Source organism: Platalea leucorodia, assembly GCF_965183815.1.
Source record: "Platalea leucorodia genome assembly, chromosome: 2".
Classification (NCBI taxonomy): domain Eukaryota; kingdom Metazoa; phylum Chordata; class Aves; order Pelecaniformes; family Threskiornithidae; genus Platalea; species Platalea leucorodia.
In genome coordinates, this window is record NC_138824.1 from 1216793 (window position 1) to 1243690 (window position 26898).

Below are 26898 nucleotides of genomic sequence, written 5' to 3' on the forward strand. Positions count from 1 at the left end.
CCCGGCTCCCGCCCCTGTACATACCCCTGTGGATACTGGGGAGCGCGGCCGGCACTCGGCCCGGCTCCCCCATGAGCGTGCACGGGCGTGCGCGGGCGTGCAAAACCTCCTCCGGCTTTTCTGTCCTCCCCTCTCGCGGCGCTGGTTGTTCTGGGCTCCAGCGGAGCCCGAGGAGGAGACGACGACTCCTTCTCCTCCTTCTTCTTCTCCTCCTTCTTCTTCTTTTTTTTTTTTGTGGGTTTCGGTTTTCCTAAATAAATTTCATACGTCGATCTCCCCGCGGCGGGTCGCTGGGTGCCTCGTGGCGGGGGGCCCGGGGGATTCTCCGGGGGTGTCCTCAAGGATGCGCAGCGGCACCAGGGGGGGACAACTTGTGTTTGGGGATGAACCTGGCCGTGCCTGAGCCGTGGGGGGCGGCAGCAGGCACCCACCCTAGGGTGCTCCAGCCCCCCGGGATGCTCCAGCCCCCCCGGGATGCTCCAATGCCCCAGGATGCACAGCCCCCCCGGGATGCTCCATTCCCCCCCCCCCCCATGCCCTGTTCCCTCCTGGAATGTTCCAGACCCCCAGAATGCTCCAATCCCCCGGGATGCTCCAGCATCCCCAGGATGCTATGGGCCCAGGATGCTCTGATCCCCCGAGATGCTCTGCACCTCCCAGGATGATCCCTTGGGATGCTCCAGCCCCCCAGGATGCTCTGGTCCCCCCCAATGCCCTGTTCCCTCCTGGAATGTTCCGGACCCCCAGGATGCTCTGGCTCCCAGGATACTCTGATCCCCCGAGATGCTCCAATCCCCCAGGATGCTCCAGACCCCTGGGATGCTCTGCACCTCCCAGGACGATCCCCCGGGATGCTCCAAGCCCCTGGGATGCTCTGCACCTCCCAGGACAATCCCTTGAGATGGTCCAGACCCCTGGGATTCTCTGCACCTCCCAGGACGATCCCTTGGGATGCTCCAGACGCCTGGGATGCTCTGCACCTCCCAGGATGATCCCCCGGGATGCTCCAGGCCCCTGGGATGCTCTGCACCTCCCAGGACGATCCCTTGGGATGCTCCAGGCCCCTGGGATGCTCTGCACCTCCCAGGACGATCCCTTGGGATGATCGAGGCCCCACCAGGATGCACCAATCCCTTGGGATACTCTGACCCCCTGGAATGCTCCAGACCCTGAGGGTGCTCTGCTGGCCCCCCAGCCCCTGCCCCCACTCCCAGCCCTGGGCTGGGACCCCCCCACAACTGACACTGGGTCAGGATCCGGCCCCAGTTGGGCCCCCTCTGTACCCAGCCCGGTCCTGGGCTGTGCTGGGATGAGAGGATCCCGCCAGGACAGGATTCCCAGCCCCACCCCACGCAGGATCCCACCGGCACTGGGATCCCTCAGCCGGGAGGGCAGGATCCGGCCAGCCCGGGACCTCGCACTGCATGGCCACGACGTGCCCCGAGTCCCCCGTGGGCCCTTTCGCCCAGCACCCCGAGCTGCAGGGGGGCAGGATCCGACCCTGGGCTGCTCCTCTGGGCCCAGCAGCCCTCCCCACCGCCCCGAGCAGAGCTCAGCTCTGCCCATCACTGTCGCATCAGGGCTGTGCCTTTCATCCCAGCTCCGGGCCCGACGAGCCGCCCCGCTAACCAGCGGTTCCTTACCCAGGATCACCGCAGCGCCTTCATCCCGGCCCGCGCCGGTGCCTTCATCCCGGGCAGTGCCGGTGCCTTCATCCCGGCCCGCGCCGGTGCCTTCATCCCGGGCAGCGCCAGTGCCTTCATCCCGGGCAGCGCCGGTGCCTTCATCCCGGCCCGCGCCGGTGCCTTCATCCCAGGCAGTGCCGGTGCCTTCATCCTGGGCAGTGCCGGTGCCTTCATCCCAGGCAGTGCCGGTGCCTTCATCCCGGGCAGTGCCGGTGCCTTCATCCCGGCCCGCGCCGGTGCCTTCATCCCGGGCAGCGCCAGTGCCTTCATCCCGGGCAGCGCCGGTGCCTTCATCCCGGCCCGCGCCGGTGCCTTCATCCCAGGCAGTGCCGGTGCCTTCATCCTGGGCAGTGCCGGTGCCTTCATCCCAGGCAGTGCCGGTGCCTTCATCCCGGGCGGTGCCGGTGCCTTCATCCCGGCCCGCGCCGGTGCCTTCATCCCAGGCAGTGCCGGTGCCTTCATCCCGGGCGGTGCCGGTGCCTTCATCCCGGGCAGCGCCGGTGCCTTCATCCCGGGCAGTGCCGGTGCCTTCATCCCGGGCAGTGCCGGTGCCTTCATCCCGAGCGGTGCCGGTGCCTTCATCCCGGGCAGCGCCGGTGCCTTCATCCCAGGCAGCGCCGGTGCCTTCATCCCAGGCAGTGCCGGTGCCTTCATCCCGGGCAGTGCCGGTGCCTTTATCCCGGCCCACACCGGTGCCTTCACCCCTGGCAGCGGTGTTTAAGGCCGGAGGAAAAGGCCCCGGAGGCTTCGACGCTGGCACGTGCCGGCGCTGGGAGAGCTGCTGAAATCAGGGTGAAAAACTGCAAAAACTGTCAGGTGTCCCCCCCCCCGCCCCCGGCCACGGTGAAACCCGCAGCAGAGCCCAGAGCCGGTTCCGGGATCAAATCCTGCGCGTCGGCTTTCGCGCAGAGCGAGTCCCGGCGCGGGGCTCGGTGCTGCGGGGGCACCGGCAGCATTTGGGGTCCCCAGCCACGAGCTCCCCCGGTGGCCCCGTGCCCTCGGCGACGTCCCTTTGCCTTCCCGGGGGCACGTGGGGTGCCGCGGCCCCCTGCCACCCATCTCGCCCCTCACCCCGGCCTCGGGGCTGTGTCCCCCCCCCCCGTGTCTCTCAGCCAGCACTTTCTGTCTGTCTGTCCGTCCTCAGGAGGACGCTGGGGTGGGTGCCCCACGGGGTGCGGGTGTCCCCCGGGCACCCCACCCGAGTCACCCCCAGGTAAGGGTCCGGCGCGCCCCCCGCCTTCGGGCCAGCCCCCTCCCGGAGCCGGGGTGGGTTTGGGGGGCTGCTCAGCACCCCCCGCCCCCATCCTGCTGCCCCGCGCCTGGCCGGTCCCCTGCCGTGTCCCAGGGCCCTGCCTGCAGCGGGCAGCGCGGGCTGGGCACCGGCACTAGGTGGCACCTGCTGCCTGCACAGCGGCCGCGCTGCGGGCAAACCCCGCGCTCCCAGTGCTCCCAGTGCCCCCAGTGCTGGACTCCCCGGCAGGATTTGGGCCGTGCGGGGGGGGGGGGGGGGCGCAGCCGGGACCCCGCTGCAGGGCCCCGTGCGCGGGCCCCGGGGGGCTGGCGGGGTGGGAGCTGAGCCCCCGCTCCGTGGCCCCTCCAGCCCCGGCACCAGCTGCGTCCTGGCCTGCTGTGCACCCATGGGTGCAATCCTGCAGCCGGGTGCTGTGCATTCCTCGGTCTAATCCTGCAGCCAGATGCTGGGCATCCTCGGTGCAATCCTGCACCCAGGTGCTTTGCATCCATCGAGGCAGCTTTGCAGTGAGGTGCTGTGCACACATGGGTGCAATCCTGCAGCAGGGCGCTGTACAGCCACCAGCACAGCCTTGCAGTGAGGTGCTGTGCACCTATTGGTGCAATCCTGCAGCAGGGCGCTGTACAGCCACCAGCACAGCCTTGCGGTGAGGTGCTGTGTGTGCGTGGGGGCAATCCTGCAGTGAGGTGCTGTGCACCTATTGGTGCAATCCTGCAGCAGGGTGCTGTATAGCCACCAGCACAGCCTTGCAGTGAGGTGCTGTGCACCCATGGGTGCAATCCTGCAGCAGGGCGCTGTACAGCCACCAGCACAGCCTTGCAGTGAGGTGCTCTGTGCCCATCGGTGCAATCCTGCGGTGAGGTGCTGTGCACCCGTGGGTGCAATCCTGCAGCCAAGTGCTGTGTGCCTATTGGTGCGATCCTGCAGTGAGGTGCTGTGCGCTCATCAGTGCAGCCTTGCAGTGAGGTGCTGTGCACCCATGGGTGCAATCCTGCAGCCGGGTGCTGTTCACCCATTAGCACAGCCTTGCAGCAAGGTGCTGTGCATCCATCGGTGCAATCCTGCAGCCGGGTGCTGTGCACCCATGGGTGCGGCCTGGCAGCAAGCTGGGCCTGGGATCCTTCCAACCCCTCCTACAACCCCACGCTACGCCACGCTGCACTGCACCGCACCGCGCAGCACTGCACAGCACCACAGAGCACAGCACTGCACCACAGAGCACAGCACCACACAGCACCATGCCACATTGACTTCACCGCCCTGCGCTGCAACACGCTGCATGGCATTACGCTGCGCCACAGAGCACTGCACTGTGCCATGCTGCACTGCACCACACAGCATTGCACCACACTGCACTGCACAGCATTGCACTGCACAGCACCAAACCACACCGCACTGCACAGCACCACACTGCACCATACCAAACCACACCACGCTGCACCACGTTGTGCTGCACAGCAGGGCATTGCACCGCACCGCACAGCATTGCACTGCACAGCACCACGCTGCACAGCACAGCATTGCACCCCCCTGCACTGCATAGCACCACACTGCACAGCACCACACTGCACAGCACGGCACCACACTGCACAGCACCACACTGCATTGCACTGCACCGCACAGCACCATATCACACTGCACAGCATTGCACCCCACCGCACTGCACAGCACCACGTTGCACTGCACAGCATCACACTGCACAGCACTACACTGCACAGCACTACACTGCATTGCACTGCACTACACAACACAGCATTGCACCCCACCGCACTGCGCAGCACCACACCGCATTGCACCGCACCGCAGGGCCCTAGTGCCCCCCCCGCCCCCCCCGGTGCAGGCAGGCCCCGCAGGGCGGGGGCGGGGGGGGGGGAGACCACACCCTGCGGTGCTGCAGGCAGGGCCCCGCCCCTGCTGCCTGCCCTGCCTGCCCTGCCTGCCCGCCCTGGAGGCCTCGTGGTTGCGAAGCCGCAGGCGGGAAGTGCCACGCCCCAGGGGGGGCCCTGCCTGCTCCTGCCCGCTCCTGCCTGTCCCCGCCTCCTCCTGCCCGTCCCTGCCTGCTCCTGCCCGGCACAGGACGGGGCCCGTGGGAATAACCCGGGTCCCATTCCCACCGCGGCTCTGATTGGCTGCGCTGTCGTAGGAGGCGGGCGAATGGGAGGAGACAGCCAATCAGAAGGGGAGGGGCGGGGCTGCCTGCAGGCAGGGCTGGACTTCATTGGTGGAGGGGAGGGAGGAGGGGGGGTGCCGGGACCCCACGGGGGGACCCCACGGGGGGGGGGGGGGGCGGGGGGGGCGAGTGTGCACGCGTGCACGCGAGCTGGTGTGCACAGGCGGGGGGGTGCAAGCGGGGGGGTGTGCAAGGGGTGGGTGTGCACAGGCAGGGGGTGTGCACAGGCAGGGGGTGTGCAAGGGGTGGGTGTGCACAGGCAGGGGGTGTGCACAGGCAGGGGGTGTGCAAGAGGGTGGGTGTGCACAGGCGGAGGTGTGCAAGCGGGTGGGTGTCTGCAAGCAGGGGCTTGGGGGATGTTCGCCCGTGGGGGGGTGTGCACACAGGGGTGTGTGCACATGGGTGTGTGCACATGGGGGGGTGTGGGTGCACACGGGGGGGCTGTGTGCACGTGTGTGTGTGCACATGGGAGTGTGCACGTGAGTGGGTGTGCACATGGGGGGGTGTGCACGTGGCGATGTGTGCATGTGGGGGGTGTGCATATGGGGTGTGTTTGCACATGGGAGTGTGCGTGCACAGGGGTGTGTGTGCACATGGGGCTGTGCACACGCGGGGGTGTGCGCACACGTGTGTTTGCTCATGGGGCTGTGCACACATGGAGGTGTGCACGTGCACATGGGGGTGTGCACATGGGTGCACGTGCACATGGGGGGGGGCGCGTGCCCATGGGGGTGTGAACATGGGAGTGTGGGTGCCCATGGGGGTGTGCACATGGAGATGAGCGTGCACAGGGGTCGGTGTGCACACGGGGTGGGTGTGCACATGGGGGTGTGCACATGGGGGTGTGTGCACATGGGGGTGTGTGCACCCGGGTGTGCATGCACAGGGGTCGGTGTGCACACGGGGTGGGTGTGCACATGGGGGTGTGCACGTGGGGGTGTGTGCACACGGGTGTGCATGCACAGGAGTGGGTGTGCACATAGGGAGGTGTGCACATGGGGGGGTGCCTGCGTGCACGTGGGCTGGGTGTGTGCACACGGGTGTGCATGCACAGGGGTGGGCGTGCACATTGGGAGGTGTGCACATGGCGGGGGTATGCACGGGGGTATGTGTGCACAGGGCTGCGTGTGAGCACGCTCCGGCGCGTGTGTCCGTGCGCACGTGCGGGTGTGCACAACGGTGCGCGTGTGTGCGTGCAGGGACACCCCCCCCCCCCCCGGCCCCCCGCTGCTGTGGGCCTGCCTGCGCGTGCACAGGTGCGTGCCCGCGTGCACACGAGCGGGTGCGCGCGCCTTCCACCCTCCGCGTGTGCACACGGGGGCTGCCCCTCCCTCCCGCGTGTGCATGCGCGTGTGCACGCCCGGGGGGAGGGGGGGGGGCGCACCCCCCCTCTCCCCGCGTGCGCGCGCAGGGCGGTGCACCCCCCCCCCCGTGTGCCCCCCCCTCCACGCGTGTGGCCCCACGCGTGTGTGTGTCCGTCCCCCCCCCGCCCCGGGGCGGGCGGAGGCGGCGGCGGCGGCAGCGGCGGCAGCGCCGCGGGGCTGCGCTCGGCGGCTGCCGAACCCGGGGGCGGGGGGGGGGGGGGGAAACCCCGAACCTTTCCGAACCTTTCCGAACGGTTCCGAACCTTTCCGAACCTTTCCGAACCGCTCCGAACCGGGCGGCCCCGGGCCCTACCGAGCCCTACCGAGCCCGGCGCCCGCCCCGCCGCCGCCGCCGCTCCCCTCCGCCATCCAGCCAGTAATTTTCCAAGCCCTCTCGGCGCTTCCCGGTTGAGCTGCCCGCAGGATCGGCGGGGCCATGGGAGACAAAGGCACCCGGTGAGTGGGGCGGGGAGAGCGGGGCCCCCCGGGGCGGCAGCCCCGGGTATGGCGGAGGTGGGGGGGGGATCCCGGAACGCCTCCGCTGCCCGGCTCGGCGCTGCCTGCCCGCTGCCTGCCTGCCTGCACCCAGCCCTCCGGGGCTGCCCGGTTTTAATCGCGACATCTGGCCCGGGGCTGCTGGGGGGGGGGGTCCCGGGACGGGGAGGTGGGGACGCGGAGCTTTGGGGAGCGGGTCCCGCACCCCTGCCCGCACCCCTGCCCGCACCCCTGCCCGCACCCCTGCCTGCACCCCGCGGGTCCGCAGTCGGCGCTCGCAGGCGTTGCTGCTCCCGTCCCGGCTGATCCGGGAGCCTGGGTGGGTTTGGGGTTTTTTGGGGGGGGGGGGGTGTTGGGGTGTCACCCCGGTTCTTCCCGCTCGTGATGGGGGTGGGAGCCGGGGGTCCCCGGGGAGCGGGGCCCTGCCTGCGCCCCGTCCCGCCGGGGGGCTCGGGAGCACGTGCCGGGCCTGGAGGCGCGGGGGCCATGGCGGCGCACGACGCCCGGGGAGCTGCCACCGCGGCCCGCGGACCCCCGTGCCGGCGGGGGACCCTCCGGCCGCCCCTTCCCGTCCCAGCCCCCCGGCCGCGGAGGTGCCCACCCCGGGAACGGGGATGTCGGGACCCCACGGGAGAGCCCGGTGCCCCCCTCCAGCCCCTGCGTCGGGGGTCTGGGGGTGTCTCCCATGACCCCCCGGCCCCAGCCGGCTCCGGCTGTCGCGGAGGGGTGGCCGAGGGGTTAACGCTCCCGCTCCGCCTGTCCGTCACCCCGCTCTCCCCATCGTTAATGAACCAGGGCCGGGCGGGGGGGTGGGGGTGGCATCGCCCTCCCCGTGGTCCCCCCACGGCACCTGGGCGTCAGCACCGGGGGGCTGCGGCGCGGCCGATGCCAGCGCCGTGCCCCCTGGCCGGAGAGGAGGAGGATGGCACGGGGGGGTCCGGCCCTGCTTTGGCAGAACCTTCCAGAAACGCTGCAGCCTTTTGGGGTGGCAGGATGGGATTTGGGGGCTCCCGCTGACCCCCCAGCATTGGGGGGGGCCCGTTGATGCCGGACGGGCTGCCCGGGTGCTGCTGCCCCGGCCGTGGCCGACAGCGCCCGCATCCCCCCGCCTCGGCATCCCTGATTCTCGAGAACGGGCGCGTTGCACCCCCGGCGCAGGCGAGCACCCCCCCAGGAGGTGGGGGGCCGGGGGGGGAGCCCCGCTGTCGGAGCAGCGGGGCTGGAGCACCCATTGGGTTCCCCCACCCTGGGTGCAATCCGCGGGGCGCAGCCGGTTCGGGCCCCCGGAGATTTTGGGGTGCCCGGGGGACGGCGGGCGAGCAGCGTTCCCGTAGGCTGGCGGCGGGCAGGCGTGCAGGCAGGAGAGGCAGGAGCTGATCTCCCTGCCCACGCAGCGCGTACGGAGGGAGCCGGGGGGGGGGAATTAGGCTGACAAATCTCCCCCCCCATCTCCCTTTCAACTCCAGTTCGGAGCTCCGACCCCAAATCCGCTCGGATTCATCGCAAAGCCGCTGGAGGGGGTCAGGGGCTTTGGTGGCGGGAGCTGATTTACCATCGGATACCCCAAAACCATCATCTCTGCTGATTCCTCTGGGCCGCCCCGCTTTTTTGGGGGTCACCGCTCCGCGTCTGCCACCAACCGGCCTCGGTGCCACCAGGTTTGGGGTCACCCAGCGCCGGCGCGGCCCCAGGTGCTCCGCGCGGGGCGAGGAGCGGATCCCGGGTGCTGGCGGACCCCGAGCGCGGGGAGCCGTCCCCGGCTTCGGTGGGGTGCGGGGGGGGCTCGGCCGGTGCGGCTCCGTGCGTCATCGCGCCGTCGTTCCCAGCCTCCTGCCGAGCCCCCTTCAAAGCCCTGCGGTGGGAAGAGCCGGAGGAAGCGGCTCGGCGGAGCAAACAGGCGAGTTTGTGGCTGCTGGCACCGCCGGGGACCGGGCCAGCCCCGGCCGCCCTCGCCTAATTATTTGCAGCTTCCCCAAACCCACGCTTCCCCCCCCGGCTCCGCCTCCTCCCACCCAGCACCCAGCACCCAGCCAGGATGGCTGCAGCCCCACGGGCACCCGCTGGCCCCCGTGGGCCGGTGGGATGCCGGGCCGGTGGCCCATGGTTTGAGTCGCGGCGGAGGGCGGTTTCCCAGCGGTCAGCGGAGCCGAGGCTGGGGCTGGGGAAGCGCCGCGGTGGTCCCGGCGCGGCGGAGCCCACCCCGGCTGGCACCGGCACCCCCCCGCACCCTTCCCCTGGCCCACGGCCCCATCCTGCCCCTCTCCAGCCCCAAGCCGCGCCAGAGCCGGCCGGTCCCTGGGGTGCTTTGCAATCCCAGCATCCCCCCGGATGAAGCCGTAGGGTCCGGGAGCGGGACAGGGATCTCCGCTGCGAAGAGCTGTGGAAGGTGGCCCGGGAGGGGAGACTCCTGCTTCCTGGATGTTGTTTAGAGAACAAATTCTGGTACTAACAGCAGGATCCAGACACATCCCGGATCCCACAGCCAAGGTGTTTCCTTGCCAAGGAAGCTGGCAAAGCTCCGACCCGGCCGGGGGATGCTGCCGCCGAGGCTGGCAGGGGATGCGGGGATGCGGGGGGGATGCGGGGGGATGCAGGGATGCAGGGGGGATGCGGGGATGCAGGGGGAGGCAGCGTTCGGCCTGCGGGATGCTCTCGCTTTGGGATCGGCTGAGACGGCGCTCCCGGCTCATCCCGGCACGGCTGGCAGGGAGCCACCGGCCGCCGCCGCGGGGTTATGCCGGAGCGTGTGATGTGGTTTCTGGCGGCTCCGTTATCCCCGGAGGTCCCTTCGAACGCGGTGCTGGCTAATTAGATCTGCCCGCCGGCCCCATTAGCGTGAGAGCCCATGAAAACCCCAGCTCCTCCGCCCCAAGTTCAAAGGCAATCGATGGCGTTGCCGTCAGACCCCGCTCCGATGGCCAGGGGAATGAAATCCTCGTAAATCTTCCCAACAGAGATCAAACGGACCCCACTCAATTATCGGCCACCAAATAAAGCGATCGTTAGCCCCGGCCTGGCCGCCTAACGAGCTCATTAAGGTACCAGATCAATGGCAGGGAGAGGGCAGGGCGGGCAGGAGAGCGGGATCCGGCCTTGCGGCAGCGTGCCGGGGGGCTCGGGGGCCACCGGGGCTGCTAGCCCGTGGCGTGGGGCCCCCGGGGTTGGCAATCGCCCGTGGGCAGCGGCGGCGGCGGCTTCCTGCCTCGTGCCTCCGGCGTTTCGACACCAGGAAGGGCTGGAGGGGGAGGGAAGGCTCCGCGCTTCCTCCTTCCCTCCCTCCGGATCCGGCGGCGGCGGGGGGCGAGGGTCACCCCGGCACCGAGCGGCTGCTGGAGCGCGAGAGGCCACCCTGTCCCCGCCTGCCCCTTCCTGCTCCCGTGGGCGCTTTCGGACGGAGCCGGCCCTTGGCATCTGCGTCCGTGGAGGTCGTGGGGGGGCAGCCCGGGCTCCTGCACCCATAGCGCGGGGCTCCTGCACCCATAGCGTGGGGGTGTGCGGGGCTCCTGCACCCATAGCGCGGGGCTCCTGCACCCGTAGCGTGGGGCTGTGCGGGGCTCCTGCACCCGTAGCGTGGGCCCATGCAGGTCTCAGGCTCTGTGGGCCTCTTGCACCCATAGCGTGGGGCCACTCCAGGCTCCTGCACCCATAGCGTGGGGCTGTGTGGGGCTCCTGCACCCATAGCATGGGGCTGTGCGGGGCTCCTGCACCTATAGCGTGGGCCCATGCAGGTCTCAGGCTCCGTGGGCCTCCTGCACCCATAGCATGGGGCTGTGCAGGGCTCCTGAACCCATAGCATGGGGCTGTACAGGACTCTTGCACCCATAGCATGGGGCTCCTGCACCCATAGCATGGGGCCATGCAGGTCTTGGCCTCCATGGGGCTCCTGCACCCATAGCATGGGGCTGTGCAGGGCTCCTGCACCCATAACATAGGGCTGTGTGGGTCTCCTGCACCCATAGTGTGGGCCTGTGTGGGTCTCCTGCACCCATAGCATGGGGCTATGCGGGTCTTGGGCTCTGTGGGGCTCCTGCACCCATAGCATGGGGCTGTGCAGGACTCTTGCACCCATAGCATGGGGCCCTGCAGGTCTTGGGCTCCTGCACCCACAGCGTGGGGCCATGCGGGTCTTGGGCTCCGTGGGGCTCCTGCACCCATAATGTGGGGCTGTGCAGGGCTCCTGCACCCATAGCATGGGGCCCTGCGGGTCTTGGGCTCCTGCACCCATAGCGTGGGGCCATGCGGGTCTTGGGCTCCTGCACCCATAGCGTGGGGCCCTGCGGGTCTTGGCCTCCTGCACCCATAGCGTGGGGCCACCCCAGAGCCCTGCACCCATAGCGCGGGGCCGTGTGGGTTCCTGCCCTGGGCGTGGGGCCAGGGCGGGCGGGTGCCGGGGAGGAGCGGTGAGTAATTATTTCCTGCTCGGCACTTCTGCAGCACCCGCCATCGATCTCGCTTTCGCCAGGCTTCGTTAGCGGGCTCGTTTCTGTAACGAGGGCCGGGCAGGAGGCATCGCCCCGGGGGGGTCCTGGCATCCATCCTTCGGCGGCGTTGCCCAGGGCTTCCCGGCACGGCTCGGGGTCAGGAGCCGGCACGCCGAAACCTCCCTGGGTGCTGGTCCCCGGGGAGGGGATGCGGGTGACGGGGGTGACGGGCTGGCAGAGGATGCTGCCACCCTGCTTTTATGTAACGCCTCATTAATCACCCAGAGAAACCCCCCCGTTAATTGCTCCGGGCTCTCAGGAGGGCGGCATCCCCCCTCCCTCCCCGCTCTCCAGACTGGGTGCTCTGCTCCCCCCTCGGCCTTAAACCCCGGGTAGTTAATGAATTGCGGGGAGTTGTGGCCCTGATCAGCCCGGGCCCTTTGTGCCCCCCCATTTATTTAATTGCAGCCGCGTTCCCGTTAGCAAGGGATCCGGCCCTCGGCCGCGGTGCCGGCAAACCCGCGCGCCGAGCATCCCGCCCGTGGAAAAGCTCTCCCGTCTCGGCTGGGAATACTCAGCCTGCTCCTTCCCGAGGAGAGGCCGCCCGGGAAGGGCCGGTGGGATGTTCCCGACGTTCCCGACATTCCGGGTGGCTTTGGGACAGCCTGCGGGTTGTCCCGAGTGTTTACGTGCCTGGCAGAGGATTTGTCAACAGCCTCTGTCGTCTCCCGGGGCTCGTCTGCGGTCAGGGGACGGCCGGGCCCGATCCTGCTGCGCTCCCCGCCGGGGCTCGGCCAGGCCGTGCTGGGCCCCGCTGCCCTCGGGGGGGTGGGACGCAGGGATGCGGGGACGCAGGGATGCGGGGACGCAGGGATGCAGGGACACAGGGATGCAAGGGTGCAGGGATGCGGGGATGCAGGGACGCAGGGATGTGGGGACACAGGGATGCAAGGGTGCAGGGATGCGGGGACACGGGGATGCAGGGACACAGGGATGCAAGGGTGCAGGGATGCAGGGACACGGGGATGCGGGGACACAGGGATGCAAAGATGCGGGGACACGGGGATGCGGGGACACGGGGATGCGGGGACATGGGGATGCGGGGACACAGGGATTTGGGGATGCAGGGACATAGGGCCATAGGGATTTGGGTATGCAGGGAGGCAGGGATGCAGGGATTCGGGGATGCAGAGATGGGACAAAAGGACACAGATGTGGGGACAGGGATTGGGGATGCAGGGACACAGGGAAGCAGGGGTGCAGAGATATGGGACACAGGGATGCAGGGATTGGGGATGCAGGGGCACGGGGAAGCAGGGATGCAGGATAGGGGATGCAGGCACAGGGCCGCTGGGCCACAGGCACGTGGGCGCGCATGGACGCTTGTGCCGTCCCTCCCCACCCTGGGCCCTGCAGACCTCTGCTCCTCGCGGATTTTCCGTGCCGGGGTGCCCCTGCGCTCCCCGCTTTCCCCGGGCCAGGGGCCGTACCCCACTCCAGGCGGAGACGCCCCGCTCTTCTGCAGACGCGCGAGGGCAGGCGACGTGGGGAAACTGAGGCACAACACGGCGAGGGGGTTGGTGCGTGGCGTAGGAGCATCCTGGCGCTGGGGCGGGTGATGCCAGGGGTTTGCCGGAGCGGCTCAGCACCCAGCCCTCCTGCAGCCTCGGCTCAGCACCCTGCCCTCCTCCTCCTCCTGCGCGGGCTTCCCCGGCGTGGGAGCTGCTGCCGGAGGAGGCGGCTGGGCTGGAAGCGGGTGAAGGAAGGGTCCTTTCCCGGCAGAACCAGGCATTTTCGCTCGGAGGGAGTGCTGAATTTCAGCAATCCCCTTTTTTCCCCCTTTTCCCAATTGCTGAATCTCCAGCAGAGGAAATCTCAGCGCTGAGCCCCTTCCCCGCTGGGGCTGGGGAGGGCGACTCCGGTCCCGGGAATCCCAGTTGCCTCCTGGAGCCTCCCTGGGATTTCAGGGATGGTGGAAATTTGCTCCCTGAAGGAGCCGCATCCTGCTCCCCGTCCGGCCACGCACACCGCAGAGCCGAGCGGTGCCGTGCCGGGTGCTCCGGTCCCCGGGCACGATGGGCGCAGGGGAATGGACGTCCCCGGTAGCCCAGGGCTGTACCGTGCCGAGCGCCGGCGCCGTGCCGGGCTAGCGAGGCTGGTGCTGGGGCTTGCTGGCAGGCGGGAGCGCTCCTGGCGCTGCTGTCCCTCCTGCGTGGGCCAACACGTGGGCGCGGCGACGAGGGCACCCGGCACGTGGCAGCAGGTCCACGGGTGCTCCCATCGAGGCTGCGCTCGGCGTGGCGACCGAGCCACCGGCGCTCGGCCCTGCCAGGACCCTCCCCGGCGCGTGCCCGCGCGTCCCCCCGGCGCGGTGCCCATGGCTTCCCCGGCGCATCCCACCCCATGGCCACGGTTTGACCTGGCCCAAACCGGCACCGCTCCGTTTTCCTTCCCAGCTTGTGCCGAGCAAACCCGGCTGCTCCTTTCCCTGCCTGCGCCTCGGCGGGGTGCAGGCAAGCGCAGGCAGCGGGATGCCGGCAGCTCTCCTTGGCCGTGGGGCGAGGGTCCGTCCCGGCAGCGCCCGGAGGAGCGCCCGGTATTTCGGCAGAGCCGAGCAGCCGCCCTGGGAATTGTTTTTCCCAGCCCCAACCGCCGTCGCTAATCTTCCCGGATGGTTCTAATGGAATTTAAAGACGAGGAGGGATTATCCGAGGCGAACCCATTACGGGTGGCTGCGTGCCAGGGCAGGCTCTGAACAGCCTCCGAAATCGGGCGAGCCCTGCCTGCCCCTGCCTGCGGCAGGCAGACTGGGGATGCTGGCTTCTCCCTGCCTGCAGCGGGTGGATCGGGGATGCTCCGGCTTTCCCGACGCTCGCAACGCCGCGGTGGCACATTTGGCCCCGCGCCCTTCCCCCGCGGCTCCGTGGGGTCTTGCGGAGGGATTTTGGGGGGCGAGGGGGGTGCCTGGGGGCTGTTCCCTGGGGCGTCCCCCGGGACGGAGGATGGAGGGAAAGCCCCGGGGACGGGAGCACCCTGGTCTCTCCTCACCTCTCCGCTGGCTTTGGGATCCACCCGTGTGCTCCACGTCCCGCGGGGCAGAGGTGACGGTGGGGACCGTCACCCCACAGCCACGGCGGGTGCAAACGTACTGGGGTGGGGGGTTCATCCCTCGGGGTGCCCCCGTCCTGGGTGACGTGTCCCCGTGGTCCTGCGCTGCTGCCAGCACCCACAGGGCTCGTCTCCGTCCCTGAGGGAGCTGCCGTGCCGCAATGCCGCAGCCTCCCCCCAGCCCCCTTTTTCATATCCGAGTGTGCGGCGCAAGCCTTATTTTTAATTTACTTTCAAGTCATTAGAAACAAATTAGAGCCATAAACCGAGAGGAAGGTGCTGGAAGGCGGCTGGGTGCCGGGATGCGGCTCTGCTGCCTGCAAGCCTCAGGCTGCTGCCCATCATGGTGGCATCTGGGCGCCTTCCCCATGCGATGCGCTGTGCTGTGCTGGCTTCCCGACGCCTCTGCTCTCCGGAGCAGGGCGCTGGCAGCGGCTGCGGCTGTGCGTTCATCCGGCTTGCAGAAAGCCTGGCTTCACACAGCAGGGCCTTTGCACAGCACCTTGCACGGTAGGGGCTTTGCACAGCACCTTGCATGGCACCTAGCACTGTACCTTGCCTGGCAGGGCCTTTGCATGGCACCTTGCACAGCAGGGCCTTTGCACAGCATCTTGCACTGCCCCTTGCACTGCCCCTTGCCTGGCAGGGCCTTTGCATGGCACCTTGCACCGCGCTTTGCATGGCAGGGCCTTTGCACGGCACCTTGCACTGCTCCTTGCACAGCAGGGCCTTTGTGCAGTACCTTGCGTGGTACCTTGCACTGCAGCTTGTATGGGAGGGCCTTTGCACAGCACCTTGCGCAGCACCTTGCACAGCAGGGCCTTTGCACGGCACTTTGCACAGCACCTTGCATGGTACCTTGCACAGCAGGGCCTTTGCACGGCACCTTGCGTGGCACTTTGCATGGCACTTTGCATGGCAGGGCCTTTGCATGGCGCCTTGCGCCGCACTTTGCACGGTACCTTGCACAGCCGGGCCTTTGCAGGCACCTTGCACGGCGCCTTGCATGGCAGGGCCTTTGCATGGCACCTTGCACTGCTCCTTGCAGGGTACCTTGCAGGGTACCTTGCACAGCGGGGCCTTTGCAGGCACCTTGCACTGCTCCTTGCACGGCAGGCCCTTTGCATGGCCCCTCGCCCAGCCCCTCGCCCAGCAGCAGAGCCGCGCAGCCCCTGGCTGTCCCGTCCCGCTCAGGCAGACCCGTGCAGGGACCCCCAAGGACGAGACCCCCGGGGAGGAGGCTGCCGGGACGCCCTGCCTGCTGCAGGCAAGGGGCCAAAGCCCTCCCTGGCATAACCGCGCTGCGGGAAGGCGTCCGGCCCTGCCTCCGCGCCCCAGCGCGCTGCCTGGGTGGTAAACTGAGGCACGGCCTGGGGCTGGCTGCTGCCTTCTGCTATGTAGGGTCGGGCGCCGTCGGCCTGGGCCCCGCAGCGCCGTATGGGGCCGGCATCGTGGGTCCCGTGCCGTACGGGATTGGGTGCCGTCACCTGCCCGGTGCCGCCCTGGCGTGATGCGAACGCATCCCGCAGCACCCATGGGTGCCCCGGCCGCTAACTGCCCCCCCGCTTTGCTCTTTTGCAGGGTGTTTAAGAAAGCCAGTCCCAACGGGAAGGTAAGCGGGAGGCCGGGGCTCCCCGGGGAGATGGGGGGGGGAGCAGGGAGAGCTGGGGCTCCCAGGGGTGACCCCCCACCAAATCCCGCAGGCACAGCCAGGAGCGGTAGACGGGCACCTACCCGCAGCCCAAACGTGCCCTGCCCGCTGCTGGCTGCCCGAGCAGCCTGCCACAGCGGCGGGGAGGGAAACTGAGGCACGGCAGGGTTGGGGGGGGCTTGCCCAAGGTCAGGGGGTGGCGGAGCTGCCTGCAGCCTCCCCATGGGGTTGAGCAGACGGGTGCTGGGGTGGGGTCTCACCAGCTCCAGCTGGGATCCGGCTGGGATTGCTGGGGCCGCGTGGCGGGAGGCAAATCGGATTCGGTGCCAGGGATGCCGAGCTGGCGAGCCAGGGACTGGCCGAGCCGGCGGCAGCGTGCACCAGCACCGGGGCTCGCTCCCAGCTTGGAGCCGGCGTTCCTCTCCATCATGCCCGGCATCCCCCGGCGTTCCCGGTGAGGATGCTCCTCCTGACCCCTGGGTGATGTGCCTGTGCCCCGTGCCTCAGTTTCCCCATCAGGAGAAAGCCGGGAGTGTGATGCCGTGGGGCTCAGCCCTCCCCCACCGGCAAGACCCACAAGGACAAGTGTCCCCAGGTGTCCCCAGGTGTCCCCAGATGCCGATGTGCCTCCAGATGCCACGAGGTCTGGGGACATCTGGGGGGGTTCCAGGCTTGGGCTGGGCTGGGGCCGGCTTTTGGGTGCCGCAGGGACGGGGTGGCTCGTGGGGACCCTGGGGGTGATGGACCCCAGCGGGTGGGGACCCCAGGACACCCCCGGAGCTCTGCCGGCAGGGATCCGGCCCCAGGAATCCCTGACCCCCGTCCCTCCCCGCAGCTCACCGTCTACCTGGGGAAGAGGGATTTCGTGGATCACATCGACGTGGTGGATCCCGTGGGTACGTGGGGCCGGGAGCTCGGTTTGGGGGGGACGCGCCGGGGCGGGCTGGGCTCGCTTGAGCCTGCGTCAGTGGGAGGAAGGGGTTTTGGGGAGCAGGGACCCCCGGGAGATGCCCCGGGGCCGTCCCCATCCGCTGGCTGCGTCCCGAAGGGACAGAGGAGGGAGGCGCCAGAGGAGGCAGAAAACAGCCGGTTTGGAATAATATTCCCATTTTATTACTCATTTAAGACGCCTGCAGCTTCCGTGGATGAGTTACCCCGGGAGGCAGAGCCCGGATCCCCCCCCCCCCCCCATCCTGCGGAGAAGCAGCTTTAAAAATATCCAGAAATTAAAAAATATGTATAAATATCGAGATACATCCATCTCCAGCGGCAGCCGCGTGGCTGGTTGCACGTGCGGAGCTGGGCACCCGGGGTCCCCGGTGCGGCCCCTGCGCGTCTTCGCTTGTCCCCCGTGTGCGGCGGGTGCAGCCTGTCCCCCTCCTGCCACCGTGTCCCCCGCCACCCCTGCTGCCACGTCCCCCTGACCCTTTGGCATGTGCCCCCCGTCCCTGCCGGCGTGTCCCCCCGTCCCTGCCGGCGTGTCCCCTGACCCTGTGGTCTTCCCTTGCAGACGGAGTGGTGCTGGTGGATCCCGAGTACCTGAAGGAGAGAAAAGGTAACAGCTCCCCGCGGGGTCCCTCGGGCCTGGGGCCGCGGAGGTGGCACCGCCGCAAGGGACAGCCGGTGTCCCCACGTTGGCATCTCTGGGCCCTCGGGTGACGTTTTCCAGCCCCCTTGTCCCCGCGGTGGGTCCCCTGTCCTGCAGAGGATGGGGGTCCTGTGGTGGGCACCCCAAGGCTGGTCCGTGGGCTGTGTCCCCATCTCCCCAACCATGGCACCTCCTGGGAGCCACCACTGCTTCCCGGTGCTGGTGGGACTGGGATGAGCCATGATGCCATCATCTCGTGATGCCACCACGCCATGGTACCACCATGCCATGATGCCACCATGCCGTGAAGGCACCATGCCATGATGCCACCATGCCGTGATGCCACCATGCCGTGATGGCACCATGCCATGATACTACCATGCCATGATGCAACCATGCCATGATCCCACCACACCGTGATGCCACCCTGCCACCAACCTCCACCCCTTGCCACCCTCCCCAGTCTTCGTGACGTTGACCTGCGCCTTCCGCTATGGCCGCGAGGACCTGGACGTGCTGGGGCTGACCTTCCGCAAGGACCTCTTCGTGGCCAACGCCCAGGCCTTCCCCCCGGTCCCCGAGGAGAAGAAGCCCCTGACACGGCTGCAGGAGCGGCTGATCAAGAAGCTGGGCGAGCACGCCTACCCCTTCACCTTCGAGGTAGGGTGGCAGCGGGTGGCGATGCTCCTGGGTGCTCTTCCCTGGCTGCTGGAGGGGATGGTGTGTCCCTGCCTGGGGACACTGAGGTCCCCTCTGGCCCCGTAAGGTCATGGCTGGGGGGGAGATGCTGCCACCCATGATCAAAACGCAGCTGGATCTTATGGAAAATGCAGTGGATCTTAAAACTCGGGAGGAAAAGCAGCCACCAGTGGGGAAACTGAGGCAGGGGGTGCATGCTGGCACAGGGGGTCCGTGCCCTGAGCATGATCGAGGCGGTGACACCGACCTGGGGGGCTCCCCCAAAGCAAAGCAGAGCCGAGGCGGCTCCGTCGGGGAGGAGGGTGGGGGTAGACCCCCCCATTTGTGCCCCCGCACCCCCAACTTCCCCCTCACAGCTTTGGCGATGGCAGCCGCCCCCCCCCGTGAGCCACTGGCGACCTGGTGGCGTTTTCCAGGCTTGAGCCCCGCGGGCTCGCAGATGGCCCTGCCCCCCTGCGAAACAATCGTAATTCCTCCAAATCCTCCAGATTAACAAAAAAAAAAAACCCAAAATCCTGTATTTTTTGTAACCCTTCGGGGTTTGGGTCGGAGGAGGCTGCGCCGCTGCCCAGGACGGGCACAGAGCGGGATTGGGGTTGAAATACGGCCAGGAGGGAAAGGGCACCGCGCAATTAGGGAGCGCGCTTAGGGAATCCTTCCCGGCTGGCCCCCGCCGCCGCGGGCACCAGGAAACGCGGGCAGCGGCGGGAGGAGCGGGGCGGCAGCGGGGGGAGGCAGCGCCTGGCCCCGCGGCCGATGCCGAGCGGGCGATGCCGTGGGTCTCCGGGGCAAAACGCCGGCTCGGGGACGGGGGGGTCCCGGCCCCTCTCCTAACCCCGCTTTCCCCTTCAGATCCCCCCCAACCTGCCTTGCTCCGTCACGCTGCAGCCGGGCCCGGAGGACACGGGGAAGGTAAGGTCCCCCCGTCCTTGTGCCCCCGGCCGTTGGTTGGGGTCACCTCTTTGCGGGGTGCAGAGGGGTTTCTCCGCCTCCTTCTCTGCCCCCTCCTGGTTTCCAGGCCTGCGGTGTGGACTATGAAGTCAAAGCTTTCTGTGCGGAGAACCTGGAGGAGAAAATCCACAAGAGGTGAGCGGAGAGGATCCATCCAGCCTGGGCGGGAGCAGCATCCGCGGGGTGCTGGCAGGGGCTGCGACCCGGCAGTGGGAAAGGGGCACCCCGGTTTGCTACCCGTGGTGGGTGAGATGGGGATGGGATGGAGATGTCCTCCAGGATGGGGTTAGGATGGAGATGTCCTCCACGATGGGGCTGGGACAGAGATGTTTGCTAGACTGGGGCTGGGGTTGGGATGATGATGTTCTCCAGGATGGAGCTGGGACAGAGATGTCCTCCAGGCTGGGCCTGGGATGGAGATGTCCTCTAGACTGGGCGTGGGGTGGAGATGTCCTCCAGGCTGGGGCTGGGATGGAGATGTCCACCAGGCTGGGCTTGGGACAGAGATGTCCTTCAGGCTGAGGCTGGGATGATGATGTTCTCCAGGCTGAGGCTGGGACAGAGATGTCCTCCAGGCTGGGGTTGGGGTGGAGATGCTCTCCAGGACAGTGTTCCCCAGGATGGAGCTGGGAAGAAGATGCTCTCCAGGGTGGGGATGGGTGAGAGATGATCTAGGGGTTGGGATGGAGACATCTACCGCTGCGCTGCAGGCGAGGAGCCCGGCCCTGCCATGACGTGGGGCCACACGGGCAGCTTGGCACAGCCATGGGGCTGCCCCCTCGCAGCCCAGGCGAGCAGGGCGTCCAGCCGGGACCTCCCACGACATCCTTCTCCTGACCCAGCAGACCAAAAGAAAAGAGGGATTTGACCCCAAAACGGGCCAAGAAAGAGGGCAGCCTGCGGGCAGAGCTGCCTGCAGGCAGCCGGACGCCTGGGTTCTCCTCTCGCCATCCCCCCCAGGAACTCGGTGCGCTTGGTGATCCGTAAGGTCCAGTACGCGCCGGAGCGACCCGGCCCCCAGCCCATGGCAGAGACCACCCGGCAGTTCCTCATGTCGGACAAACCGCTGCACCTCGAGGCGTCCCTGGACAAGGAGGTGGGCGAGGACTGGGGAGGGGACACCGGCGGGGTGACCCCCGTGAGGACGGGGACCTCACCGTCCCCCCAATCTGCTCCCTGCAGATCTACTACCACGGAGAGCCCATCAGCGTCAACGTCCATGTCACCAACAACACCAACAAGACGGTGAAGAAGATCAAAATCTCAGGTGAGGAGCGGGGCTTGGTCCCCCCCGGCCGCCGTCCCCGTCCCCGCGGGGGCCCTCCCCGACCCACGTCTCCCCATCTCTCGCCCCAGTGCGCCAGTACGCCGACATCTGCCTCTTCAACACCGCCCAGTACAAGTGCCCGGTGGCCGTGGAGGACGCCGAGTGAGTACCGGCTGCTCAGGGACATCGCGAGGGGCCCCAGGGACCTCGGAGGAGCCTTGGAGGACTCCTGCCACAGTGCAGCACCTTCAAAGCAGTGGGATGTTGCATTCAGCGAGCAGGTCCTGGTGGGAGGAGCGGGGAGATGGAGACCCTTTTTTGGATGGCACTCGGGGGGGTGTCACCCTCTGCGTTCCCCCAGCTGGAGATGAACTCCAGGCTGGGGCAGGGACAGAGGTGTCTGCTGCATTGGGTCTGGAGTTGGGATGGAGATGTTCAGCCAGGCTGGAATGGAGATGTCTGGGCTGGGTGTGGAGTTGGGATAGAGATGTTCACCATGCTGGGATGGAGATGTTCACCATGCTGGGATGGAGAGGTCTGGGCTGGGTGTGGAGCTGGGATGGAGATGTTCACCATGGTGGGATGGAGATGTTCACCATGCTGGGATGGAGAGGTCTGGGCTGGGTGTGGAGTTGGGATGGAGATGTTCACCATGCTGGGATGGAGGGGTCTGGGCTGGGTGTGGAGCTGGGATGGAGATGTTCACCAGGTTGGGATGGAGATATATGGGCTGGGTGTGGAGTTGGGATGGAGATGTTCACCATGCTGGGATGGAGGGGTCTGGGCTGGGTGTGGAGCTGGGATGGAGATGTTCACCATGCTGGGATGGAGGGGTCTGGGCTGGGTGTGGAGCTGGGATGGAGATGTTCACCATGCTGGGATGGAGATGTTCACCATGCTGGGATGGAGGGGTCTGGGCTGGGTGTGGAGCTGGGATGGAGATGTTCACCATGGTGGGATGGAGATGTTCACCATGCTGGGATGGAGGGGTCTGGGCTGGGTGTGGAGCTGGGATGGAGGTGTTCACTAGGCTGGGCTTGAGATGGAGATATCTTCTAGGCTGGGCATGGGACGGAGATGTCCTCCAGGCTGGGGCTGGGATGGAGGTGTCCTCTAGGCTGGGTGTGGGATGGAGATGTTCTTCAGGCTTAGCCTGGGACAGAGATGTTCCCGGGGCTGCGGTGGGGACGGAGATGTCCAGGGTGGCCCGTGGGGTTGTTGGAGATGTGGGGGGAGCTGCACAGGGGTGCCACAGGGCTCGGGCTGATGGTGGCTGTTGTCCCCAGCGACATGGTGGCCCCCAGCTCGACGTTCTGCAAAGTCTACACCCTGACCCCCTTCCTCGCCAACAACCGGGAGAAGCGGGGGCTGGCGCTGGACGGGAAGCTCAAGCACGAGGACACCAACCTGGCCTCCAGCACGCTGTGAGCCCCCCGCCCGTCCCCGGGGCTCCTGCTCCCTCCGGCAGCATGGAGGGGCTTGGGGGAGGACCGAGCCCTGGTGGGCATCCAGCCCCTGCGCCGGGGGTGATGCTCGGGGTGGAGGAGACCCGGTGGGGGGACCTTCAAGAGAAGGGGGGGGCTGGTCCCATGGGCATCCCCTCGCTGATCCCCACCTGCCCCTTCCTCCAGGTTAAGAGATGGAGCCAACAAGGAGATCCTGGGCATTATCGTCTCCTACAAGGTGAAGGTGAAGCTGGTGGTGTCCCGAGGAGGGTGAGTGTTGGGGGGACCCCCCGTGCTGCACCCCCTCTCTTCCCCTGCTCTGCTCTGGGCTTGGGACCGGCCTCGGCGCGTCCCCCCCGGCATGCTGCCTGGTTCCCGGGGCGGGGGGGTGGCCCTTTCTGGGGACACCGGCGTGGCCATTGCTGGGGGGCGGGGGGGTCATTAATCCTTACAACAGCCCCGCTCCCCCCCTTCTCTGTGCTGCAGCACCTTTTGCAGGATGGGGCCCCGCTTGCAGCCCTCCCATGCCCCCGATGGGGCCCATCGCCCCCCAGGCCCCTCCTGGGGCTCGACAGCACGGGGGGACACGGGGTGGGGGGGTCGCGTGTCCCTGGGGAGCGGTGACTAACGTGTTGTCTCCTTTGACCCGCGCCAGCCTGCTGGGAGACCTCGCCTCCAGGTAACGCCCGTGCCGCTCCCCCCCCACGCCCCCAAATTGCCACCGCGGCCCCCCGTCGCACCCCCCCGTCCCCTCGGTCCCCAGCCCCATGCTCGTCCTCGGGATGCCACCGCCTTTGGGGTCACCGGCTAGCCCGAAGGAGGCAGCCCGCAGAGACGGGGCCGGGGTGCTGGGGCTGAGGAGTGGTGGGGCTGGGGATGCCGGCGGGGGCCGGATCCTGCATCCCCCCGTCCCGTGCCGGAGCAGTGGGGCCGGTGCGAGAAGGGCCCGTGGGCGCTGCTGGGGACAGCGAGCAGAGCACGGGGGTGGCTCCTCGGGGCTGAGCGTCTCCCGCCCTGGGGAGGAGAGTCTCCAGGGCTTTCCTGGTCTCCATCCTCCCATCGCTCCCCTCCGGCGGGGTCCCACGGCTCCCCGTGCCCGCTCGCCGTTCCCGGGGGATGCTGGGGCTGTAGGGGACACACGCAACAGCGTTTCCCCCTGCCACGGCACGCTCGCGGGTGGAAGAGGCAGAGCTCCGTCCTACCCTGGCCCCGCAGGAGCTCGGGGCCGCGTTGGGGCTGTCCCACCCCGCCATCGCTCTGCCCGCTGAGCGCTGGCAAACTCAGTGCACCGCCTCCATCCCCCCCGCAGCGCCGGGGGTGCCCGGACCCCGCTGCCGTTCACACGGCGCTGCCGGCACCTAGCCTAAACCCGGGGGATTTGGCTCCCCAGATGCTGCTAAGCTGCTAAATGGCAGATTTTTGCTGCGCTGATCCCCTCTCTCCGGCCCTCGGGGGTTTAGCGAATCCCCAACCACGGGGTCAAGCCCGAGCAGGAGGCGCGATGGCCGTAAAGAGGCCACGCGGAGGGTAATACAGGGCTGTGCCTGGCTTTGTGGTCTCCCCGGCAGCTGAAACGTGGGGCGCTGCTCTGCCCCCACCCCAAATTCGCCCTCTTCTGCCTGCAAAGCGCAGGCAGCCCCGTGCTTTAACCCGGCATCTCTTGCAGCGACGTCGCGGTGGAGCTGCCCTTCACGCTGATGCATCCCAAACCGAAGGAGGAACCGGCACACCGGGACGGTGAGCGGCCGGCCCTGGGGGGGTGGCGGTGGGCAGAGGGGTCGGCCCGCTCTCCGCTCCGTGCCGGCGGGGCTGCGCGGTGCCCAATGGAGATTTCGGCTCCCGTCGAGCCCACAGTGCCCCGTTTGCTGGGCAGCAAGTCCCAGGGGCTAAAACCACGGGTTTGCCCCCATCCCCCGGTGCAGCCAACCCCCGGGGTGGGGGGGTCGCACCCAGCCGGTGGGATGGCGGTGGCCACCCCGGTGTCTGCGGTGACTGACCCTGTGCCGTGCTTCCCTCTCTTCCCAGTTCCGGAGAACGAAGCGCCCATAGATACAAACCTGATAGAGCTGGACACAAAGTAAGAGACGAAACGCGGCCCCCGACGGGGTCCGTGTGGGAACACAAAGCGTTGACAGAGTTGCGTGGCACCCCCCTAACCCACTGAGGCCTGCCGTGCCGTGCCGTGCCACGCCGCGGGGTCGGCGCGCCGTGACTAACCCCGCGCACGTAACCCGTAACGCATGTCCTCCCCGTCTCTTCTCTCCTCCCTCGCTATCTCCCTGCATGGCTTTCCAAAAACCAGGAGAAACCGCAGTAAGAAAGCGCCCGCCGGGGTCGGTGTCGGAGGAGGGGGGTCCCCGTGGTGTCCCCAGGGATGGGGGTGCCATGGCCGCGTGGCGCTGATGGGATTAATCCCCAACCCTGTGTTTGTGCTGGAATAAGGGGGTCGGGGAGGTTTTTGCAGTTCTCCGCCAACCCAGCCGCTCTCTGCCGGGCTGCGGGCCCCGAGGAGCAGAGCAAACGGTGCGGACAGCCCCGGCGCTGCTGCGGGCTGCCGACGCAGAGCTGGGCTCTGGGCTGCTCGGCTTGCTCAGCGAGCGCGCACCGGGGCAGCCACCCATTTGGGGGCTCTTTTGGGGGTGCAGAGGGCAAGCATTAACGGTAAAGCTTTGAAAAACGAGGCTGTTTGCTGAAGGTTGGGGGTTTCAGAGCCCCCTGAGCTGCTGAAATAGCGCGGTGCAGGTTGGGCATGTGGGAGCAGGCCTGCCTTCGCCGGGACAGCCTTGCGGTGGGTGCCCCCAAAGCCGGGGCTCGCTGCACGCCCCGTCCCCCCCCCCCGTAAAGCCCCTCTCCCTTGTCTCCCCGCTAGCGACGACGACATCGTGTTCGAAGACTTCGCCCGCCAGCGACTCAAAGGCATGAAGGACGACAAGGAGGACGAGGAGGAGCGGACAAACTCCCCGCAGCTCAACGACAGATAAGCGACCCCCCCGCAGCTCGCCGGGCCAGCGTGCGCCAGCAACCCCCGTGCATTAGGCTGCTTCTCTTTTGTATGATGATTAATTTTGTTTTCTACCTGTACCGGGAGCCTATGGATCGCCCGATGGCGACAGCAATTATAACCTTCCAGCTGTGCCGTGTTGTCACTCTTCATCCAGCTGCCAGAGCTGCTGTTTCCCGTGCAGGGCACGGCCGGAGGGGTGCTGGAGGCGGGGGGCTGCGGGCTGGCAGCACCCCTCGCTGTAGCCCCCTCCAGCCCCTTACCCCTTGCGCTCAGAGCCCTTTCCTATAAGCTGCCTCTTTTATGCATTTTATATAAGTCCAGTCCCAACACCGGTTTGCTACGGGGAGGGGGGGTGCAGCAGAATTTGGGGGGGGTCTTTTCTAGGCAGCCTGCTTATGGGAAAGGGCAGCCGCGCACCTCGGACGTCCCCGCCTTTCGCCCGCTGCCCGTCCCCTCCTGTCTGGCCCTGCTGCGTGTCTTCCCTCCCCGGGGTGCGGGAGCCCGGCTCTGACCCTCAGCCGCTGCCTGAGCCCTGCGCCCCGCTGCTCCCCAGCAAAGGCTCAGCCCGGCACCGGGGTTTGGAGCCACCGAGACGGGTGGGCATCGCTCCCCCGCTCTCACCCCCCAAATCCTCCTAAAGCGGCCAAGCCCGGGGGTTTATTCTTCAGCTGCTTTGGTTTTTACACCGGCGTAGCCTCCCCGGAGGACGCGAGCTCAGAGTTGCCGGGGCCGGGTAAGGCCAGCGGACTCGGAGCTGGCACGCCGGGACGGGGAACGCAGCCCCCGTGGGTCTGTGCCCTCAGCCACGCGACGCTTGCCCTGGGAGAGGCTGCAAACGCCTCTCCTCCGCCACAGCAGGGTCGTGGCCTGACAGCCTTGGGGTGACACCAGGGGTGCTCTGGCCCCCCACCAGCTGCAAAGCTCCCCTGGTCGATGTTTTCCCCCCGTCTGTGCCTGCATGGGGTCAAGCACCTATTTGGGGATAGGGGAGAGGAGGGGAACGCAGCATTCGCCACCCTCACCAGTGTTTCACCAGATGCTTGTGCCTCCCGGCTCGGCGGTGCCTGTCCCGGGGCTCCCTTGCTGGGTGCCCGGGGGACCCATCCCTCCCCCCGGCCCCCCGCCGGGGGCTCGGGTCTCCCACCACCGACCGAGAGGCCGTCCTCACTATTTATTGTGCCGTTGCGGTCAGCGTTGTCATCGGAGAGCAACCCGTGGGGACAGCGGTGTCCCCTCTGTCCGGGGCGGTGCAGGGCTGAGCCCCCCGTCATTTTTGGGTAGAGCTGATGGGCAGCGTGGTACTTCTTTTTGTAAAGTGGTTACTTTGTACTGTTCATTGATAACCTGCTTCTTTGGTTTCTCCACCATATCTGTGATGTTTCTGTGTTCTGTCAAATAAATTATTCTAGTTTATTAAACTCAGAAAAAGAAAAAAATAATAAAACAGAATCCCAGCGCCTGGACGCTTCTGTTGGCTCAGGACGGGGGAGCTGGCCCGGTCCTGGGGTCTTCTACAAATCGTGGTGCTGGGGGGGACGGAGGCTGCAAACTCAGGAGAGCAGCTTTCCTCGTCACAGCGTCTCACGGTCCCGCTGCTCCTGTCCTCGGCTGCGCCTTTCCTCCCGAGCAAATCAATTTATCCGCGCGTTAACATGGAAGTACATCTCCAGCAGCAGCCCGTCTCCAGCCCCGGTGTTTCCAGCACCCCTGCCTGGTCTCTGGGACTCGGTGTCTGCCTCGGCTGCCCCTCCAAAACCCCTTTATCTGCTGTAGGAGACTTGGGCCAGCATCTCTCCCT

The 26898-nt window shown here is 67.7% G+C and overlaps 1 protein-coding gene across 1 annotated transcript; it reads left to right on the forward strand.

The window, feature by feature from the left end:
- Window positions 1-6688: 6688 nt before the first annotated feature.
- ARRB1 (arrestin beta 1) lies at window positions 6689-25230 on the forward strand. Its single transcript, XM_082304202.1, has 16 exons — window positions 6689-6927; window positions 16077-16107; window positions 16982-17042; window positions 17657-17701; window positions 18198-18394; window positions 19286-19345; window positions 19452-19519; window positions 20345-20480; window positions 20567-20651; window positions 20741-20813; window positions 21938-22075; window positions 22283-22366; window positions 22752-22775; window positions 23763-23833; window positions 24122-24173; window positions 24966-25230. Exons 1-16 carry the CDS (start codon window positions 6908-6910, stop codon window positions 25075-25077), a joined length of 1257 nt encoding a protein of 418 aa, XP_082160328.1. The 5' UTR covers window positions 6689-6907; the 3' UTR covers window positions 25078-25230.
- Window positions 25231-26898: the final 1668 nt, after the last annotated feature.

Bases quoted from the DNA above. Each gene is read 5' to 3' on its own strand.
- ARRB1 (XM_082304202.1), top strand. From the start codon at position 6,908: ATGGGAGACAAAGGCACCCG. The intron at 20,814-21,937 runs GTGAGTACCGGC...TGTTGTCCCCAG, and splicing joins GTGGCCGTGGAGGACGCCGA to CGACATGGTGGCCCCCAGCT. The intron at 22,076-22,282 runs GTGAGCCCCCCG...CCCTTCCTCCAG, and splicing joins AACCTGGCCTCCAGCACGCT to GTTAAGAGATGGAGCCAACA.